The 23648-nt window shown below is 46.2% G+C and overlaps 1 protein-coding gene across 1 annotated transcript in view; it reads left to right on the top strand.

Moving 5' to 3' along the window:
* The window catches only part of LOC124792195 (serine protease 53-like), a 132702-nt gene extending 109719 nt beyond the window's left edge, over positions 1-22983 (top strand). The window contains exon 15 of the mRNA XM_047257924.1: positions 22769-22983. Within this exon, the coding sequence (XP_047113880.1) occupies positions 22769-22983 (215 nt within the window). The remainder of the gene's footprint in view (positions 1-22768) is intronic.
* The last annotated feature ends 665 nt before the right edge of the window (positions 22984-23648 follow it).

Here is a 23648-nt window from a genome sequence, read left to right as displayed (position 1 = left end):
CCTCTCCCCGATGTTATTCAATCTGTATATTGAGCAAGCAATAAAGGAAACAAAAGAAAAATTCGGAGTAGGTATTAAAATCCATGGAGAAGAAATAAAAACTTTGAGGTTCGCCGATGACATTGTAATTCTGTCAGAGACAGCAAAGGACTTGGAAGGGCAGTTGAACGGAATGGACAGTGTCTTGAAAGGAGTATATAAGATGAACATCAACAAAAGCAAAACGAGGATAATGGAATGTAGTCGATTTAAGTCGGGTGATACTGAGGGAATTAGATTAGGAAAGGAGTTTTGATGTTTGGGGAGCAAAATAACTGATGATGGTCGAAGTAGAGAGGATATAAAATGTAGACTGGCAATGGCAAGGAAAGCGTTTCTGAAGAAGAGAAATTTGTTAACATCGAGTATTGATTTAAGTGTCAGGAAGTCGTTTCTGAAAGTATTTGTATGGAGTGTAGCCATGTATGGAAGTGAAAACGTGGACGATAAATAGCTTAGACAAGAAGAGAATAAAGCTTTAGAAATGTGATGCTACAGAATAATGCTGAAGATTAGATGGGTTGATCACATAACTAATGAGGAGGTACTGAATAGAATTGGGGAGAAGAGGAGCTTGTGGCACAACTTGTCTAGAAGAAGGGTTCGGTTGGTAGGACATGTTCTGAGACATCGAGGGATCACCAATTTAGTATTGGAGGGCAGCGTAGAGGGTAAAAATCGTAGAGGGAGACCAAGAGATGAATACACTAAACAGATTCAGAAGGATGTAGGTTGCAGTAGGTACTGGGAGATGAAGAAGTTTGCACAGGATAGAGTAGCATGGAGAGCTGCATCAAACCAGTCTCACGACTGAAGACCACAACAACAACAACTACATCCATGATTCATGACCCTAGCCATCCCCGAACTATTGTTCGCAGATCAGTGCACCCCTTAAGCCGAGGGTCAATTAGGAAATTTGGAAATTTGTCGTAGGTTCCTATGGCACCAAACTGCTGAGGTCATCAATCCCTAGGCGTACACACTACTTAATCTAACTTAAACTAACTTGCGCTAAGGACAACACACACACACTCATGCCCGAGGGAGGACCCGAACCTCCGACGGGTGGAGACGCGCGAACCGTGGCAAGGCGCCAAAGACCACGCGGCAACCCCGCACGGCGGGTCAATTAGGTTAACGTTCAAAAGGCGAGGAGTGAACTTGCTGCAGTTCGTCTTGTGTCCAATTCATCAACTAGAAGCTGCTGACAAGTCCCACATGCATTGAGAGTTGTCTGCCTTCTGTCGTTATGGATCACTGTACGCATTTTCGCGATCGTTTATGGAGCTGTGCATTGTGACGGTCGGCCTGAGTGTTCGACATCCTCCATACACACCCATTCACCTTTAAACTGATTAAAACATTTATATGTTCTTGCTTGTCAAAGAGCTTGCTCATCAAAAGCCCCCCTTTGCAGACGGTCGCTTGCGGCTGTTGTTTTGCGGAGCTTAAAACAAAACTTAATGCCGATCCTTTGTTCCTCAAGCCAGCCAATCAAAATTCGCAGACTCAGTATAATACGGTATAAAGAAATCAGCAACAAAAGATTGAAACCGATGCACTCGCTATGGCACCAATTAGCAGACTGGCAGCTGAAAGACACAACTAGAGGTGACTGCAGAAGTTTGTAATGCTGCTTGTTTGATCTTAACATTCAAGCGCATCGTACTCACCGTCGAGTATATCCACCCTCCTACCCTCCCCCCCCCCCCCCCCCCACTCCAATATCACAAACACAAAATTTGTCCCCAGTGCTCTCACTTCTCAGACGCAAAACATCAGAATGTCAGTCTCCTAGCTCCTTTTTGCTAATACCTATTGGAGACTGTTGCAGCCTGTTAGGTGGGGAGCATAAGACATCGTCCCTGGAACCTTTCCAGACACGTCATTTCTTCGGATTAATGATATACGTGAAGGGAAAGTTTTGTTAATCAGAGCAGCATTTGTGACAAGTATTCAAATTACTGTTCTTGTATAAGGGACACTCAAATGAAAATGAGACAAATGGAAAAAAGTAAATAGCCTTGTATTGTTTCAAAAGTAAATGCCATAACCATTAATTCATTTGCCCCCTGTGAGACAAGACGACCAATGCCTACGGAACCATGATAATACCCAGCCGTGCACCTCTTTGTCCGAAGCAACTCGGCGGCCACGGATGTCTTTTTTCAGTATTCCAAAATACAGAAATTGCATGGAGGAAGATCGGGACTGAACAGAGGATATGTAAGGAGTGTAGCGTAGTCGAAACAACCTTGGCCTTCTCCTACGTCCACTTGTGTGGAGTCACGAACCACGCTGCCAGGTGTGGTAGTATTTTATTCACTCACTCAGAACCTGGATATCTTTCGCTGAAACTAAGTATTCTGGCTATCTGTCCTTTGTTGCCTGTTGTTCGACTACCAAACAGTGGATTTGATGGCTTTTTTCCCATAATACCACTTTCCAGTACTTCCAGCACTAAACATAAACCTAAAATACATTGCAACACGCAGAACACGCGTATTCGATTGCCTCTGAGCCCGCAGATGACAGGTAACTAGGTTCCACAACAATTAGGAAGTTAACACCTCATAGCCAATATGCAGAGCGAGAATGTTTTGTACACAATATCGTCTCCAACACACTGATTTCCATAAATGAAGGACAAATCCAAAAAGAAAAGCTCAAAGACCAACTTGTTGAGTGTGGTGGAAGTTGGACCAGGTTGAGATGGAAGGTAGCAAGATCTGGGCCTAACGTTTCTTCGAGGACATGGTCATTAGAGCCGAAGCACAATCTCAGATTGGGCGGGGGATGAGGTGGAAAATCCTTTTCAAATGAAACCACCCCGCCTTTAATCTTGAGCGACTTGAGGAAACCTAAATCTATCGGCCAGAAGTGATTTTAAACGTCACTCTTCCCGAATGTGAGTCCAGACGAACAATGGATGGTCACTCTGGAAAGCGCAACTGTCCAAAAGCAACAGTAAGGCACATACAAAGATCAAAGATGCGAGGTAAAACGCGGAGCCAGGGGACGGTTCTGGAAAGGGGGAGGGCGGTTTGTCAGAGTTTATTGCTGTCGCTCTTTGCCACCAAACAGATCTCCCTGCCACCCTGTCTTTGGTTCAAGCCTTCTATTCGGCTCCCCAATCAGTTCTGGGGATAGTTCTATATTTTATAAGCTTCAATGAAATTCCGTGAACAAGGCTGTCCTTTTCACTCATCTCTGCTGGTCGCTCTGTTGATTCATGTATTACCTCAGAGCCCAGTTGGCAGGCATCGATTGTTCCAACGTCCACGATAATCTACAGATGATGATCCACAGTTCCTTCGATGACAGCCAGGACAATCTTTTTAACATGTCGAATAAGGCATTCAGTCATACACACTGAGTGCATCTGATGCTCTTTCCCATCTCTTGCTGTAATTTACCTAAAAAGCACCATTATTCGCCTTATGTTTGGATTGCTAACGATTAATATCTCCCTACACTTTCGCGTTTGCCTCTTCTTGACATGAACCACGGCAGGTTTTCAAGAGGTGAGGTATATGTCATTGTCTCAATTTCAGTTTCCGTGAAAGACAGCAGCTGGAACTTGTTCCTAGGGGAATGGGTGTAATAATCTTCATTCTCCCTGCTCCCTGTCCCCTTTCAGGCCTCTAGATTGCTACTGACGCATCACTCACGAATAAGTATAGGAGTGGTGATAGAGTCTGTACTTCCTGTAATGGATATGGTGGCCGCAGGAGGGATAGTACTTGAGGTACCTTTAGTATTTTAGTATCTCTGGTACATGTCTGTCGGTAGCCCTCCCAACACAACTGTCCCCAGCAGCAAGTAACTCATCTGTAGTTCGAGAACAGCATTCACGGTCGAGCTGCAATGCACGTGATGTAATTTTTTTCAGAATAGTAAACAAATAACTAAGTAACATTCAACTAAGCTTGCTAACCTAGCATAATATTTACTGACTGCTTAAAGCTACTTCGAACTACATTCGTTTTGAATCTGTAACCATCAACACAAACTAAAGAAGAAAAACTCGCAAATAGCGGAAATTTTCCATAAATGCACACAATATAAACTCCTGTCGAAAGAGAAAAATAAATGTAACACTATATGGCAGTTGTACGGTGAAGCTCCAAAGAAACTGGTATAGGCATGCGTATTCAAATACAGAGACATGTAAACAGGCAGAATACGGCTCTGCGGTCGGCAACGCCAATATAAGACAACAAGTGTCTGGCGCAGTTGTTAGATCGGTTACTGCTGCTACATTGGTAGGTTATCGAGATTTCTGAGTATGAACCTGGTGTTATAGTGGGCGCACGAGCGATGGGACACAGCATCTCTGAGGTAGCGATGAAGTGGGGATTTTCCAGTGCAACCATTTGACGAGTGTACCGTGAATATCAGGAATCAAGTAAAACATCAAATTTCCGATATTGCTGCGGCCGAAAAAAGATCCTGCAACAACAGGACCAACGACAATTGAAGACAATCGTTCAGCGGGACACTGCAACCGTTCCACAAATTGCTGCAGATTTCAGTGCTGGGCCATCAGCGAGTGTCAGCGTGCGAACCATTCAGCGAAGCATCATCGATATGGGCTTTCAGAGCTAATGGCTCACCCGTGTGCCCTTGATGACTGCACGACACAAAGCTTTACGTCTCGCCTGGTGGACTCGCATTCGGGAGGACGACGGTTCAATCCCGCGTCCGGCCATCCTGATTTGGGTTTTCCGTGATTTCCCTAAATCGCTCCAGGCAAATGCCGGGATGGTTCCTTTAAAAGGGCACGGCCGACTTCCTTCCCCGTCCTTCCCTAATCCGATGAGACAGATGACCTCGCTGTCTGGTCTCCTTCCCCAAACAACCCAACCCATAATGTGATACAGAAAATGTGAGTCAGCCTCGTCTGGGGCCGTTAATACCGACATTGGACTGTTGATGACTGAAAACATGTTGCCTGGTCGGACGAGTCTCGTTCCAAATTGTATCGAGCCGATGGATGTGTTCGGGTATGGAGACAATTTCATGAATCCATGGTCCCTGCATGTCAGACGGGGACTGTTCAAGTTGGTGGAGGCTCTGTAATGATGTGGGACGTGTGCAGTTGGAGTGATATTGGATCCCTGATATGTCTAGACAGGTGTTACGTACGTAAGCATCCTGCCTGATTACCTACATCCATTCATGTCCATTGTGCATTCCGATGGACTTGGGCAATTGCAGCAGGACAATATACTCTTCTGAGTTTAAACACTTCTGCTGGCCACCAAACTCTCCAGTCATTATTCGAGTCCAAACCACGTCGTGTTGCAGCACTTCTCCGTGTTCGCGGGGGCCCTACAGTATTTTAGGCAGGTGTGCCAGTTTCTTTGGCTCTTCAATATATTATACGCCACAGTATGGAACTGGGGTCGCATTATGAACAAGATGCTAAGAAAGAAGTGTGGGCGAGTTGTAGAGTTTATACCCACAGACGCCACCGACACAGTGATTTCTGCAGTAACACTTATTTATCATGTTAAGTTTATAGAGTTAGAAGTGTCTTCACGATGGCGGTTGGCTGCCAGGCGTATAGGCTAGGCACAAATTGAGACGCGTATAGCACGTGTGACGTGACACGACACTACAGCGCGACACGCACGTGCCGCACGGGTCGCGCTGGTCCAGAGCATATTGCGACGCGTACACACACTTCGCACGCGCCGTCTGGCGACGCTCTGCGCTGACTGAACCGAAGCGCGCAAAACCTCTATCTTTCTCAAACGATTTGACAGAAACTATTCTCTGAAAATATATGAGTTTTGCTACTTGTAGCATTATATGTCAGCTTCGTGGCGAAGTGCCCATCACCTCGCTAATGATCATTCTTATTGTGATGTACACATTTTAGTAAGACACTACGCAAAACTCAAAAAGTTTGCAACGAAAATTAGGGGTCGCTAAGATTTTGCGTTTGGTGCGTATTACACCATATGTTGCTGCGTTTGAAATGTAGCTAACATGCTGAATTTTTGTTTAGACTTGGGAAGAGATCTCTATCTGCCCCCGATCTCGAGAAAATAGATGCCATGTAGCGCGCTCACTTTCGATCTCATGCCCGCGAGAATGAGATACTCGCAACATCTCTCGTATCTCCTAAACCGCTCGAGACATAGAAAAGAAAGTTTGGCGAATGATAGCACACAAGGAGGAGAGTGTTTTGCCAATTATTAAACACACTACACTTTCTTATCTATGGCGATATATCACTACTTATACTTCGTTTTTTATTTATTTCAATCCAGTGACTGTAATTTTTTGAGTTACCGACAGCTAGAGAAACAAGAGCTTCCTAGTATGAAAATAAACATGAAATTTCTTCTTTTATGTTGCTGCAAACCGATACTATGAGGTTTTTCGTAAGCTATTGAGCTCTGTGATTGCCAATTACTTGTTTAATGAGTCCCTCCGTTTCGGAATTATGTCGCAATAGCTGCTGTGAGATGTGTTTGGCAAATTACACTGTGACAAAGGAAGTACAATTAAACCTGTCACCAAGAGAACTGTGGCCTTTACTCATAAATGGTGATGCTTCTTCGAATGAGAAAAGGTTAACAGCTCACACAAAAACAGATTCTGTTGGAATTTTGGTGAATCCCCGTAACCCACCGTATTTTTAACACTGAGCGACGGGAATGGAAACGTACCAAAGGATTTTATTCCTTCTCTTGATCTGAGCAATATTAAAACAACGACGAGCGTTCCTTCAGGCGGAATGATAGGCACATGCCAGATACTGTTTACTCACCTATGGCTTGCCAAACTGAAAAAGCGTGATCGCGAATAAAATAGTTGTTATTGAGAAAAATAAACAATTGATCTGTCGCACAACACAATGGTCAGTGTATTGTCAGCAGCGAAGGATAATGCGCGCGACAGGAATGCACAAGCTAGCCATGTGTGCCTTGTGAGATGGAGTTCGAAAACCATTGTCGTGAAATTAGATCTGCCTTTGTCAGCAGCACATTTCAACAAATTAAATATATCAGTCTCATTCTGTAAATATATCTAATCATAACACTCTTTTAGGATATTCCTACTTTCGTAATAATACCGACCATTTTCTTCATTTGTATAGCCTGTTGTTGTACAGCCCGCATCTCGTGGTCGTGCGGTAGCGTTCTCGCTTCCCACGCCCGGGTTCCCGGGTTCGATTCCCGGCGGGGCCAGGGATTTTCTCTGCCTCCTGATGGCTGGGTGTTGTGTGCTGTCCTTAGGTTAGTTAGGTTTAAGTAGTTCTAAGTTCTAGGGGACTGATGACCGTAGCAGTTAAGTCCCATAGTGCTCAGAGCCATTTGAACCATTTTTTTGTTGTTGTACAATTAATTTATTAATGCTGATAATGTCCATGCAACAATTGAAATGCTTTTTCTCATCACGGCGAACCAATTAAAACATTGTTATCTGTGACTGCTTTTCGACTGTTTCCAGCTTGCAGTGGAAATATGTTGTTCACATGCATGTAGTACAGTGTGTCGTATTACATTATTACATCCATATCAGAGTAATCACAGCGAAACTTCTATACTTCAGATCTTGGACGCTTTTTACCACAAGAACAATGGGATCAAACCTGTGGAGATTATCCCTTTCTTATTTTTGTAACAGATCGTACAGATACGCTAGTTTACTAGGCAGCGAGAATATAGCCTTGCTTTACTTTCCTGCCTTGATTCTTAATCACATGATTTTATAATATTCCTTGCTTCCTTATTCACTACCCTCTGTCCCTTCTTGCGATCTGAAAACATCGCGGAGGCATATGGTGCAATTCCAGCGGCCAATGGCTCATCAGTTACTGAAGTACACATTTTTCTTGACAAGAAAAACAAAACAAAACTATGCAGATATAAATAACAGAAAAGTATAACGTGCTAACGTTTAAATGGCGAAAAACGAAACACTACCCAAAAGCAATAAAATTCAGTACGCAGTAAGGCAAAAAGACTGCCACTGCTGATATGCGCCGTTCCGATGTGAGCATATGGCCGGGCTACTTTTCCGCTCCCCTCCTCAAATTTCCCACGGTGCTAGCGAGGCAAGCGCGACGCGCGGCGCGAGAAACTGCCTCAGCCACAACGCCGCGCGACCTGGCGCAGGCGTGTGTCGCGTCCCAGTCGCGTCGCGTCGCAGTTTGCGCGGTCCCATTTGAACCTGGGATGTTACAAAAACGCGCGCTGCGCTGCGTCGCGCCACACGCGCTATACGCGTCTCAATTTGCGCCTAGCCTAAGCGCGCATGCCGCGAATAAGTGCCGATGCCTCGTCAGCGGAACATGATGTTGCCCCGCAAGTCAATGAGTTATGGCTGCGCGCTGTACTGGCGGCAGCAGGTGGGTCAGAAAGCATCGCCTGCCAAGACGTTCCATGACGCAAAGCGGCTCCCACCACATCGCTCTCCAAGACTCACGTGGAGACTGCCGACTACGCTCCAGGAAGTCTGTTGCCGACCTTGGATCGACAAAGACTGCAGCAGATGTTCACGAGTCGATATTTAAGTTGCGCAAACGCTCTACACGTGGTTGGTCTGGAGATGACAATTTGCAAAACAACCACGATGACCCGTAGTGAAGCAGTAGTCTTCTCATCCGCAATGATTGAGAAGGCAGCAATGGCAGACTGCGGCTGTGGTATGCATTATTTGGCTGTGTCTCTGTGTTGAGGTCGGCAAGCAGGTGGCAAGCAGACGATCATTGACCAGCTTATGTCGTGGTTTCTCTGGTTCTAGCAACACAGACAGACTGGCAGCGCGACTGAATGTATCTTTGAGCTCCGAAAGCCTTATTATTTAAAGCACCGAGCCTTCATCCATGAGACGGAACCTTCACAACCTCCGATTCCTGACACCTGTTGTCAGTGTATAATCCAACACAAGCACTTTTCAACTGTAACTCATCTTTCTTCCTTCTCCCTGCTTCCTCTATGTCCCTTCTTTCCATCCTCCCTATAATAATCTTATTCCTCACGTCTCAAGGCTCATTTTCAATCAACCAGTCCTCACGCATTCTTTGCAGCTCCTCTGGAGTCTTATGATAAGCTATTTCCTTCTCTCTCTTTCTTCTACGATCGTTTTTATCTCCTCTCAAGCTGTCCAGTTTGTATCTATAGCCTTTACTTTCTTAAGTACGTCCCTAGCGCTCGCGAGTCGCTCTGTAAATGAGCTACTACAGCTTTTAATAATATTCTCCATGATTCCTCCTGGGCAACACCCTGGAATCGACAACGACATGGTTGACCCGCTGACTGTAACACAAAATCTAACAAGAGAGAGATACTTAAAGCGGTGATGCTGACATTTAAATACACTATCATCAAACACTTATTACAACCTAACCTTTCACCCTGGCAACTCATGAATGTTACTATCCCATATTTTACAACAATGAGTGAGTAAGGTTCACAACAAAATATAGCATTTGTTGAAAACGATACAGATTGACTCACACAACCTTTGGCCATTCTCTGCATTCACTCCCTTTATCGTACACCTATCAATACAACTAGACACGTGTCAAAAAAGTCATTTTGCCGGAACTGCAGCCCCACAGTAGTCGAGTCATATTCACAGAAATGGCAGCATGTACGGCTCCACTGTCACTGAAGTCGTGATATGACAGCCAATTCTGACACCAATATTGCAGTCACTTCCTGACACTAATGTTACGACGTGGGGAGCTGGCGTCGCGTTGTGATAAGGTGACTGAGAATGGTGTGTGTCTTGAGTGGTCCAGCTTACGCCTGGAGACGTCAGTGAAACAGACATCTGCAATAACATTATTTATCATGCTGAGTTTACAGTGTTAGTAGTGTCTTCAGGCCGACGGGCAGCTGTTCGCAGCTGGGCATAAGAGCAAATGCCTCGTCAGTGAGACATGACATCGCCCAGCAGGTCAGTGAGCGATGGTCGCATCCTGTGCTGGCAGCAGCTGGGCGTCGCCTACCCAGACATTCTGCGACACAGTGTGGCTTCCACCTCAGCTTTCGGAAATAGTCCGACGTGTGCTCAGATGGACACTACCGACTGTGGTCCACGATGTTTGTTGTCGTGAAGACAAGGCCCATATCATCCAGCATCGATAGACAAAGACTGCAGCAGACGTCCTCGAGTCGACCAGGAAGCTGCACGAACACACCGCACCTGCCCTCTGTGGAGATGACAGCTTGCAGATCATCCGCGTTGATCTGTAGTGAAGGAGGGCTGGCTGCACAGTAGTCTTCTCGTCCGCAATGATTCCGTAGGCAGGAACAGTAGGCCACGTGTGTAGTATGCATCAGGTTGGCTGTGTCTCCGTGTTGAAGTCAGTAAGCAGGAAGCAGGCAGACCATCATCGATCGGCTTATTGTGGTTTCACTGAAACTTAGTAGACTGTCGCTCTCTTTGGCTCTAGCGACATGGTCAGAGTTGTAGCATTACTGAATGTGTGTGTGTCTCCCGAAAGCCTCGTCACTGAAAAAACCAAGCATGCGCCTGTGACGCGGTGGCTCTGGTTGTATGAGCGCATTTTCCCTCGTTTATCGGTCCCGTGAGAGCTCCTTGCTTCGCTGTAGTAATTCAGCAATTGTTCTGTGGTGCCAGTCTCGGATCTTTCTGCCTGCATTTGACTTTGCAGTGGCACTCTAGCAATGAAGTTATGTAGTGTTACTTCACAGTGCTTTGTTATGTAGCACAGCAATGTTGGCATTTCTGCCTTCCTCGCTCGGAGATATTTCGTGACAATGTTCGCCTCATGCCCTGACGTCTGCTACATAGGCGGTGTACGTTGTTGACATTCAGATTGGCACAACGGCCCAGAGCTAGCTAGCCTTCTCTGTTCTGAGTTCACCTGGTAGAACTTTAAAAAATCCAAACATATACAATAAAATTATTCTGCTGCACAAAATGTAAATATAATTAATATACACTGCTTCATTATTTCCGTAAATTATGACTTCCGAAAATTCCCGAAAATATACTTTTATTCACATACATATAAACTGCTCTTTAATGTGAAGATTTCTATTGCCAAAATCTTCTTCCGGTATCAATTTATTACCTTTTGTTTATAATATGAAGCTGTTGTACCAAGACGTGGCAGATGAACCAGTTAACACGATATAATTGTATTCTTTTTGCAGCGTCACATAAAACAAAAATCATCCTGAATCACTGCCGTCTACAGTAAAACGTTTCTTGCATTTCACTTTTGATACAGGATGGTTTTGTTTTATGTAAGTCTGCAGTAAGAACATTGTCACTTAGGCTGCTGTAAATACAATGCTTGTCGTTAAAGTTTAGGCTGCTGTAAATACAATGCTTGTCGTTAAAGTTCCAACACCAAAGAGGATAGCAAATGATGAAATTATTCTTGCAGCACATATACAGTGCAGTAGGAAGGATACTTGATTTAATTTGTAGGTGATACCGGTACGGCATTCCTTGATGCTTCAAGTATGTGCCAGATTTCATCAATCATTGTGGCTGGCATGTGCTGTCGTTCCCGTCTGTCGGAAACCCATGACCAGATGTTTTCATTCTGGAAGAAATGCTCCCCAGGGCAGCAGGCGACGACTCTGTATCAAGGTATGTCGGGACAGAACGGGTGACATGAAGTCTTGCGTTATCTTGTTGAAAGATAACGTCATTGAGGCCTTGAAGACAGGGCATAACCACAAAGCTTAACACTTCAGAAGTCGCAGAACGATAAACGGCAATTTGGAGAGGCCATTATCCAACCACTGTCGAACTGCAAATGTGCTGTTTGGCGTTTCTTCTTCTTCTTACACGAGTCACAACACAAACAACCAGATTTATGAATGAGAAACCTGCTACGTAATCTTTTTTATAAACGGGAAGTAGATTACTCCTACCTACTCGGTGCAGCTGTGCTGAAACATTACTCCGTTGCGTACCCCAGCATTTAGTGCACTTTGCGCCAATTTGACCTCTGTTGCATCTCGCCGTCATGACGCCCCAATTTCAATGGCCATTTTATGAAGCGTAAAGATCATCAGATGACCGAAACCAGTAGGAAATAAAGATTTATTTTCATCAAATCTTTGAGGTTCTGAAAATGAGTCTCTTCATATATGTACGATCTGTGGGGCACTACCTGCCCAAAGTGTACAAATAGAAAGGTAAAGAAATAAAAGAAATGCGCACCACGAAGGAATTATCCGAATGGGACGGGTATCGGTATATGTGATGTACATGTGCAGAGAAACAAACTATTACAATGTATTCATTATTTTAAACATAGCTGCGTAACAGCAACGGTTCCACGTAATTAGATTTAAAACAGCCGACCCGTTGCAAAGGATAAAGTAATCTTTACCTAGGTTTCGATAAGTTTAAACCTATCTTCTTCAGAAGTCGGCACTATTATACACTCCTGGAAATGGAAAAAAGAACACATTGACACCGGTGTGTCAGACCCACCATACTTGCTCCGGACACTGCGAGAGGGCTGTACAAGCAATAATCACACGCACGGCACAGCGGACACACCAGAAACCGCGGTGTTGGCCGTCGAATGGCGCTAGCTGCGCAGCATTTGTGCACCGCCGCCGTCAGTGTCAGCCAGTTTGCCGTGGCATACGGAGCTCCATCGCAGTCTTTAACACTGGTAGCATGCCGCGACAGCGTGGACGTGAACCGTATGTGCAGTTGACGGACTTTGAGCGAGGGCGTATAGTGGGCATGCGGGAGGCCGGGTGGACGTACAGCCGAATTGCTCAACACGTGGGGCGTGAGGTCTCCACAGTACATCGATGTTGTCGCCAGTGGTCGGCGGAAGGTGCACGTGCCCGTCGACCTGGGACTGGACCGCAGCGACGCACGGATGCACGCCAAGACCGTAGGATCCTACGCAGTGCCGTAGGGGACCGCACCGCCACTTCCCAGCAAATTAGGGACACTGTTGCTCCTGAGGTATCGGCGAGGACCATTCGCAACCGTCTCCATGAAGCTGGGCTACGGTCCCGCACACCGTTAGGCCGTCTTCCGCTCACACCCCAACATCGTGCAGCCCGCCTCCAGTGGTGTCGCGACAGGCGTGAATGGAGGGACGAATGGAGACGTGTCGTCTTCAGCGATGAGAGTCGCTTCTGCCTTGGTGCCAATGATGGTCGTATGCGTGTTTGGCGCCGTGCAGGTGAGCGCCACAATCAGGACTGCATACGACCGAGGCACACAGGGCCAACACCCGGCATCATGGTGTGGGGAGCGATCTCCTACACTGGCCGTACACCACTGGTGATCGTCGAGGGGACACTGAATAGTGCACGGTACATCCAAACCGTCATCGAACCCATCGTTCTACCATTCCTAGACCGGCAAGGGAACTTGCTGTTCCAACAGGACAATGCACGTCCGCATGTATCCCGTGCCACCCAACGTGCTCTAGAAGGTGTAAGTCAACTACCCTGGCCAGCAAGATCTCCGGATCTGTCCCCCATTGAGCATGTTTGGGACTGGATGAAGCGTCGTCTCACGCGGTCTGCACGTCCAGCACGAACGCTGGTCCAACTGAGGCGCCAGATGGAAATGGCATGGCAAGCCGTTCCACAGGACTACATCCAGCATCTCTACGATCGTCTCCATGGGAGAATAGCAGCCTGCATTGCTGCGAAAGGTGGATATACACTGTACTAGTGCCGACATTGTGCATGCTCTGTTGCCTGTGTCTATGTGCCTGTGGTTCTGTCAGTGTGATCATGTGATGTATCTGACCCCAGGAATGTGTCAATAAAGTTTCCCCTTCCTGGGACAATGAATTCACGGTGTTCTTATTTCAATTTCCAGGAGTGTATTAACATGGAGTAATGGCAATGACGTATTACTCCATGTTAATATAATAGTGCCGACTTCTGAAGAAGATAGGTTTAAACTTATCGAAACCTAGGTAAAGATTACTTTATCCTTTGCAACGGGTCGGCTGTTTTAAATCTAATTATTACAATGTAGGAAAAATTGGATGGTTTCTTCAAGAGAAAGAGCTTTCCAAACTGACCCACTCAATAACACTTTGGTCCGCCTCTGGCCCTTACGCAAGCAGTTATTCCGTTTGGCATTGATTGACGGAGTTGACGGATGATCTACCGAGATAGTTTGAGAGCCCTACCGATAATCTTCCAGAAGTTCTCAATTGGAAGAGATTGGGTGACCTTGCCGGTCAAGGTAGGGTTTGGTAAGCACAAGACGAGCAGTAGAAACTGTGTCGTGTCAGGCTGAAATGTAAGCTCAAGATGACTTCCATGGTTGGCAACAACACTGGACGTAGAAAATTCTTTACGTACCGTTATGCTGTAAGGGTACCGGCGGATGACAACCAAGGGGCCATGCTATGAAAAGAAGTGGCACCCCAGACCATGACTCCTGGTCCTTTGGTTGTCATCCATGGCACCCTTACAGCATAGCGGTACGTCGAGGATTTTCTGCGCCCCATTTTATTGTCCTTCATGGAAGCCATCCTGGCGTTACATTTCAACAAGATAATGTCTGGCCACACCGGCTAGAGTTTCTACTGCTTGTCTTCGTGCTTGCCAAACCCTATCTTGGCCAGCAAGGTCACCAGATCTCTCCCCAATTGCGAAAATGGGAAGATGATGGGCAGTGGCCTCCAACCATCTCAAGATTTTGACGATCTAACGCTCCAATTGGACAGAATTTGGCACGATATCCCTCAGGAGAACATCAAACAGCTCTATCAATTAATTCCAAGGTGAATAACTGCTTGGATAAGGACAGAAGTGGACCAAAACGTTATTTGCTTGCTTAATTTGTGAAGCTATTTCTCTTGAATAAATCATCCAATTTTTCTGAAATTGTAATCATTTGTTTGTCTGTACATGCACATCACCTCTACCTGTTTCCATCCCATTCCCATAATTCCTTGGTGGTGCGTCGTTTCTTTGTCTTAGAGTGTATTTGAAATTGATATGCTATAAGTAATTGTGTTTTGTACTGTTTCTGATTTACCTTTGCGTGATTGTTTGTTCCTTTTCTGGGAGAGCTATAATAGAATATCTGTTGCAACACTCATGATTCATGAAACTCGAAGCAGAGTAGGAGCGACGAGTGTGATACGGCAATATACAACAGTGGTTAGACCTATCAGGTTGGTGGGTTGGTCATCGGGTTTATGCGTTGGTCACACATCAATCTCAGAAGTTTTCTTCACATGTCGAAACCACTTCATCTTCGCCTATACATGGCAGCTCTGCAAATCACCCTTAAGTGCCTCGCAGAGCGTTCATCGAACTACCTTCACAACTATTCTCCGTTATTCCACGCTGGAACAGCACAAGGAAAAAACGAGTACCTATATCTTTCCGTGCGAGATCTCATTTCCCTTATTTTATTATGATGATCGTTTCTCCCTATGTAGCTCGGCGTCAACAAAATATTTTCGTGTTCGGAGGGGAAAGTTGATGACTGAAATTTCGTGGGAAGATCCCGCCGCAATGAGAAACGCCTTTGTTTTAGTGATGCCCACCCCAAATCTTGTGTCATGTCCGTGACACTGTCTCCTTTATTTCTCGATAATACAAATCGTGCTGCCCTTCTTTGAACTTCCTCGATGTACTATGTTAATCATATCTGGTAAGGATCCCATACCACGCAGCAGTACTCCAAAAGAGTAGGAGCAGTGTAGGCAGTCTCTTTAGTAGGTCTGTTACGTCTTCTAACTATTCTGCCCCACAACATTTTCTTTGTGTTCTTTCCAGTTTAAGTTGTTCGTAATTGCCAATCTTCGCACTATACGGACCTATTATCTAAATCGAGTTTGCAATTGGTTTTGAGCTATTGATGACTTTACTAGACGATTAAGGACAGCATCCTCTGCAAACAACCTAAGACGGCTGCTCAGATTGTCTCCTAAATCGTTTATGTAGTTCAGAAACAGCAGAGGGCCTATAACACTACCTTGGAAAACGTCAGAACCACTTCTGTTTTACTCGATGACGTTCCATCAATTACTACGAATTGTGACCTCTCTGACTGGAAATCATGAAACAAGTCGCATAACTGAGACGATATTCCATAAGCAAGCAATTTGATTACAAGCCGCTTGTGAGGTACAGTGTCAAAAGCCTTCTGGAAACCTAGAAATATGGAATCAATTTGAAATCCTTTGTCGATAGCACTCAACACTTTGTGTTAGTGAAGAGCTAGTTGTGTTTCACAAGAACTATGTTTTCTAAATCATGTTGCCACGTGTCTGTAGACCGTTATTTTCGAGTTAATTGATAATATTCGAACACAATATGTGTCCACAATCCTGCCGCATATCGACGTTAACAATATAGGCCTGTAATTTAGTGGATTACTCCTAACGCCTTTTTGAATATTGGTGTGACCTATGCAACTTTCCCGTCTTTGGGGACGGATCTCTCGTCGAGCACGCGGTTGTGTATGATTGTTAAGTATGGAGCTGTTGCATCAGCGTATTCTGAAATGAACCTAACCTGGTATACAATCTCGACAGGAAGACTTGCTTTTATTAAGTAATTTAAGTTACTACACTACTCCGAGAGTATCTACTTCTAAGTTACCCATGTTGGGAGCTGTTCTTGATATCTCAGTATATAATCCCATCCTGTGATGTTTATCATTTACAAAGTTTACTCGCCTCTAGTTATAGCAACGTTTCGTGGATTGAAAACTTGATGCCAGTCGTCTATGAGAATACTTTTAAATAATGAGGCCGCCGCATGGTTGTTGTTGTATTACACGCGGGGCTCACGCTGTGTTGCCGGCCGCGGTGGTCTCGCGGTTCTAGGCGCGCAGTCCGGAACCGCGCGACTGCTACGGTCGCAGGTTCGAATCCTGCCTCGGGCATGGATGTGTGTGATGTCCTTAGGTTAGTTAGGTTTAAGTAGTTCTAAGTTCTAGGGGACTGATGACCACAGCTGTTAAGTCCCATAGTGCTCAGAGCCATTTGAATCAACCATTTTCACGCTGTGTTGTTCTAAGGTCAGAGTAAAAACTTGAAACTTCGCTCCGTGTGATGTTAGTGATATCAAACTACTTAAAATACTAGTAAATTAGAAACAAAAGTGTTTATGAAACTTCCTGGCAGATTAAAACTATGTGCCGGACCGAGACTCGAACTCAGGACCCTTGCCTTTCGCGGGCAAGTGCTCTACCAACTTTTTGTTGTTGTTATTTTTCTTTTTTTTGCCAATGCACCATCTTTTTTTCTTTTTTTATATTTTATTTATTTATTTATTTATTTTTTCAATGTCAGGCTTACCACCTTTGCTGACGTTCATTTTGTTGTACTACCGCATAAATAGTGTCTACAATGTCCATATGTTGACAAATAGTGGCTAATTAGAAAATTAATTTATTAAGGAAATGGATAAAACTGAAAATGCCCAAATGAAAGACATGAAGACATTGCGGATAGTACAAATACAAAAGAAACATGCTCCTGTAGCAATGAAATGTAATTCGTGTCGGGGGCGACACCTGCTCACGACCCGACGTTCGATAGAGCAAGAGAGCCATCTACCGACTCGTTCTCCAGCCGTTGGTGTAAGACTGGGTCGTCTTCTCGAAATTAACTAAGGGTCCGTAAGTGTGATCGATGTCTATCTCGGCTTCTTCGTCTATCTCATCTCTCACCCGTCACACCCCATCTGGCCGGCGGGTCGGTAAATGTAAGTCGAAAGTAATTAGCGAAGTCTTGCCCATATTTCTTATGCTGTTGCAGCTTCGTGTGTCCATCCAGGAGAAAATGCCAAAAATCAATTTTGTCCTTTTCCGATTCGTTATACACGTAGCCCACCACCATTCCCCGTACCCATGTCACTGCATTGGTTTTTTGGACCGGAAAATAAGATTCTTGGGGGAAAAAAAGTGTGTCTGATGAAATTGTGTGAGGGGCGGAGCGTAACAGGAACGCCAATATCTGTTGTGCCAAGTGCCACACTGGAGCCGTCCCACTACATGCTAAACGATGTTCAGCAGTGTCCACTGTTGCACAGCCTAAACATAGTGGAGTGTCTGCCAAATGAATCGCGTGCCGCCGTTGATTCGTTGCGAACTTCCTATTTACCACCACATACCATGTTGAGCGTACCGACGTTGGGAGGTAAACGTTCCGTATAACGCGCCATATCTGTCGCCAGTTCTTGTCTGGGTACTTCTTTTCCAGGGTATTCCTTAGGCACCGGCGCAGTAAGAGTTGGTATACATCTCGCGTCGTCGGTAGTCGTGTTGTTGGGAAGGAATCTCTGACATAGCTAACCTCCACCCACATTGACTGGGGGCAGCATTGAAGTGGGCGCTAGTACATCGACCAACGCACCCGAGATATTGCGAAATTGACCGCGCCACTGTCGGAAATTCGTACTGACGAATAACGCCCGTGCCTTTTCATATACGTTCACTAGACCAAGTCCACCCCCTCCAGGTGGTAGCGTAAGCGTTGTGTATTGGATCTTAAACAGGTGTCCCACACTCACGTAGGTTCCGAAAGTTGCTTGTATCCGTGATGCCATTGTGCGTGTTAAAGGCAGGACATGCGCTACGTGAGTGAGTCTCGGTGCTAGGTATACGTTAACATAGGTCACCCTCTGAATCATATCCAACGCTCTTAATTTCTGTAACAGCACCATTGTCCGCATCAGCTTCAATATGCGTCGGTAGTTATCCGCTGCTGTCCGCTGCACATCCGTGTGGAACGTAATACCTAGACATTTTATGGTCTTAACTAACATGAGCGGGCCTTCCTCCCCCGGTTGTAACCCTCGACCGACATTCATGCAGCGTGATTTCTGTAGATTAAGCACGCTCCCTGCCGCCATCCCGTATCGCTGTATCCATGCCAACGCCGTACGTACTTCTTCGCCTGTCCGTGCCACCAGCATCACATCGTCAGCATAAGCGCGGCAATGAAAGGTCAGTTGTGGCAACGGCACTCCCTCCAACCGTCTTCGGAGACCATATAGACAGGGTTCCAAAGCCATTTCATACAAAAATATCGAACTGACCTTGAAATAACTATGTAGTCAGTACCCCGCCCATTCACCTAGACCTTTGATCGCACGCCGTGTAACAGTCGCATGATCACTAGAATGAAGGCCTGTGGGATTCCCAATCTGCCCATCACCGCATGCAAAAAGGTATGATCCACTCTGTCGAACGCATGATCGAAGTCAATAGCGACGAGTGCCCCACGCACTCGGCATGCCGCTGCTAATGCGATGATATCTCGGTAGTCACCAAGCGCCGTATGTGCGTTACTCTTACCGCCTAGGCAAGTTTGATCTATGAGGAGTCTATCAGAAATTGAAGACCGCAGGCGAGCCCCAAGGCTGCGCGCGAAAATCTTATAGTCGCAGTTCAAGAGAGTGAGTGGTCTATAATCTCCTGGCCTTCTGCCACCGCGTGGTTTGGGTATTGGGATGATGATACCCTCCGTGAATTCGGCAGGTATCTCAGTCTGCGGTAAAGGAGTTCGTTGTACATCTGAATCCAGGTCCGTCCCATGAGGTATGCAAAGGCGCGGTAAAATTCAATTGGGAAGCCGTCCTGTCCTGGGGACTTGTTCGGAGCCCCCCTGGCAATTGCATCTGTCAGCTCGTCCTCTGTTATCGCTGTGATGAAAGTCTCTGCATCCAGTGGTGGTCCTCTATCTGGCATTTCCGAGATGTCATAATGTAGTGTCTCGTGGTTCACTTGTACAGGTCCACATAACTGGCGGAAATAGTCGGTAAACACATGCGCAATATCACGCTGGTGCACAACTTGCTGGCCAGTTTCAGAGATTAGTTCCCTGATCAATGTCCTGCGTCGTCGTTGGCGTTCACGTACTACGTGGTGCATGGAGGGGGTTTCGGCAGCAACTGTCTCCGCCAGTCTCGCCCGGACCATTATACCTTCCATTCTTAGTCTCGTCAGCTGTAATAACTTGGCTTTTATCCTGCGCATGGCCGTGTGCCTTTCCGGCGATGGTTGTTGGGTCATCAGCTCCCTCAGGGCTGTAAAATAAAAATCAGCCGTCGTGCGGTTCCACTGCGATTTGTCCTGCCCGTATCGTATCAACGTTCTCCGTAACGTTGGTTTTGCGCATTTGATCCACCACTGGAGAACCGAGGTGTATGCTCGTTGGCGGCGAACGCAGGTCTCCCAGGCCGCCTCTATCGGCCGGTGACATTCAGTGTCACGTAAAAGTGCACAATTTATTTTCCAGTGACCATTACTCCGCCACATCTTTTGACGCGTTAGTGAAATCGTACCCACGTACGCCATATGATCCGCAAAAGCCACTGGCCAGATTTCGGCATCCAGTATCGCCGTCCGTAGAGCTCGTGTCACATACACTCTATCAAGTCTACTCGCCGAGTGTCCCGTTACAAACGTATAACCCGGTCTGTCGCCATGCTGCAGCTCCCAGGTATCCAGAAGCGCCATTTCGGTAATCAACGCACGCAGTTCCATGCATGGCACATAATGAGGTACTTGGTCCTTCTTGTCGACGACATAATTAAAGTCGCCGCCTACTATATAGTTATCATAGCGTTCAGCGAACAACGGTGCTATCTCTTCGGTGTAAAAGGTCGCCCGTTCTCTTCGTTTTGTGGAGCCAGATGGCGCGTATAAATTGATGAAACGAACGCCATCGACAGTGATCGCTATGCCACGTGCCGAAGGGAGAGACATGACGTCCTACAGTCCTATTCCTTCCCTGGTGAGAATCGCCACACCGCATCCACTTTCATCGTGCACTGAATAATGTGCCTCGTAGCCGTAGAACTCTGGCGGCGATGTGAAACGCACTTCTTGTAGGAGTACAATATCCACGTCCGCAGCGCGTAACATATCTTTCAGCATTTGAATTTTAAGCGGTGTCCGAATTCCATTAATGTTTATCGTTGCAATGCGGTACGCCTGGCGTGTGTTCATCAGTTGTAGGGCGGTGTCATTAAGCGTCTATCTGCACCGCCGTCGCTCCTCACCACACTAGGTTGTTCAACATTTCTCGACCCCTCCCGGCCTCTGGCCAGGACCATCCTTAATCGTCGCGTTCGTATTTTCATTCTGTTCCTGTTGGTCCATTTCTTGCGCCCAGTCCCCCAGCATATTTCCGGAACTGGTCGAAGGATGGGAGGCAACGTCACCAGAAGGAGAGTTCAGGTTATCGTCGCTGTGTAATTCCTGCATCGTCATCTCGGTATCTGTTGAATCCACTGGTCTCAGGTCGATACTGTCGTTGTCGTCCACTGTCCCCTCGGGACTATGGCTATCGTCAGCAGAAGTCAGTCGAAGCTTCTTTCTTCTCTTCGGTGAACGCTGTTTCCGTTGCCTTGCTTCCGCATCGGCTGTTTGGGTTGCGTATCCTCCGTCTTGGTCCTGGCCTATCACGCTCTCAGTGGAAGCACTGGCAGCCACCACGGATGAGCCTGGAGCGGCCGTCAGCTGCATCTCTTGTGTGGTGTCCTGTGTCTGCTGTGGTGGAACCGGTGGTCGGAGTTCCAGTCCTTTGGTGTCCTTGTTCTCTATAGGGGGCAGCTGCTGGTGCCCATCGGAAATCTCCCTCACATCGCCTCTCAGGGCTTCCACAAAGGTCAGCGGTAAGACAGTCTTCTGTTGTGGCGCCTGAACGTCATCCCGTGGAGTTTGCACTAGACGTCGCTGGAGGCATTCCGAGCGGACGTGACCTTCTTTCCCGCACCCCGAGCAAGTGCGAGGTTGTCCATCATAGATTATAATCGCTCGACAACCTCCTGTGTACAAATAAGAGGGGAGGTGCTTTCGCAGTTCTATCCGTATTTGTCTAACCCCATTTAAAACGGGGTACGTGGTAAAACTCGTCCCTTTTTCGGCCACGTGGGATAGAACTGTACCGTATGGTCGAAAGGCGTCGATAACAAGTTCAGACGGGACCTCAAACGGAAGTTCGAAGACTCGTATAGCGCGGATCCCCATTCCCGCGTGATCGACTGTAACCGGACCAACATTCCCGTCGGCATGACGGAAACGATACCCGTTCGGTGATCGTTGTAGAAGTCTTTCGCAAGCAGCCTCGTCAACAAGCTTGACATAGACGACGCTTGAAACGATCGATAAATTGATTCCCACGATTTCCTGTGGATCGATTTTTATCTCTTCTCTTAAGAAACGTCCAATCTCGTGTGCCTTTGGTCGTGTATAGTCGTTCGCAAAACTGAACTTCAAAGTCGTTTTTCTGTACGAGTGTGCCATCTCGTTCTAGACTCGCAACACCGTACACGCGAAGCTGCTCCGGCGTAAACAAACAGGCGCGCTCACCACAGCGCGACCGGCAGGCAACACGGTCCGCACTGTGTCACTGCCGAAGGCAGACTGCCTTTCGCGGGCAAGTGCTCTACCAACTGAGCTACCCAAGCACGACTCACGCCCCGTCCTCCCAGCTTTACTTCTGCCAGTATCTCGTCTCCTACCTTCCAAACTTTACAGAAGCAAGTGGTAGAGCACTTGCCCGTAAAAGGCAAAGGTCCCGAGTTCGAGACTCGGTCCGGTACACAGTTTTAATCTGCCAGGAAGTTTCATATCAGCGCACACTCCACTGCAGAGTGAAAACCTCATTCTGGAAAAGTATTTATATTTAATTCTAGTGAAAATAGGTTGTTACGAAAAGTCCAGTAATTGCTGAGATGATTGTATTCCGTGTGTTGTCTGTAACTTGCAGTGACTGCAATCTAACTTCAGCACTACCTCGCAGTTTCAGAAGGCCTTTGTTCCGGAAACGTGGGAGCGGGACTGGTAGTCCGCGGCCCTGGGGGTGCCTGGCTACTGAAGGGCGCCGCCAGCTTTCGCCAGTTGTGCGGCCCGAACCACCACTGCTCCAAGGCGACGGTATTCTTCACGGATGTTGACGACAGTCGTGACTGGCTCTGGAAGACAGTGCAAGCAAGCACTTCGTACCACGTTGCGTAAACCTGGTACTCTCATAGATATGCCATAGCTCAATATTTTATTGTAATTTTCACCCACATGCTTAAACAGAGCCAGATTTAAGTGACCAGAATCTGTTGTACACTGTTTATTGCAAAAAAATTGTCATTATTTGTCATACTCTATGTGCCTATTTATAATCAATTAAGAAGTCAGTTCTGAGCTCACATTCGCTGATGTGCTATCACTCCAGATTTCCTCACATTTTTTGCCTTAAAAGGAACTATCTAGTTCTCATTCATTCATTCATCGTTTTCCATCGATCCCATCAAAAAGGAGAATTTTCAGGAATGCGTAACGAGTCAACATATACATTACCAAAAGAAGGCAAAACGTAATATGTACACTGTATCAACAGTTATCACTATACCATTTTATACTATTTGTGCTTATGCCCGATGAATTTAAACCGTAACTTTGCTGGAAAGCCACTATTTATGGGGAAAAATGCTGCTTACACAGTTACAGAAGATAGCAGCTGTTTTCCTTCCACTACTAGCTTATTGTTTATATAAATATACCGATATTTATCAAAGAAAATCCTAACCTTCACATTTAACAATGGAGGCCTCGTTACAATATACAGCTACCTATTAAGCATCATTACGATAAACATTGCTACATGTTGTACAGCCACCAAGATTTAA

Source organism: Schistocerca piceifrons, chromosome 1 (genome assembly GCF_021461385.2).
Source record: "Schistocerca piceifrons isolate TAMUIC-IGC-003096 chromosome 1, iqSchPice1.1, whole genome shotgun sequence".
NCBI lineage: Eukaryota > Metazoa > Arthropoda > Insecta > Orthoptera > Acrididae > Schistocerca > Schistocerca piceifrons.
This window is presented reverse-complemented; position numbering and strand designations above follow the sequence as displayed.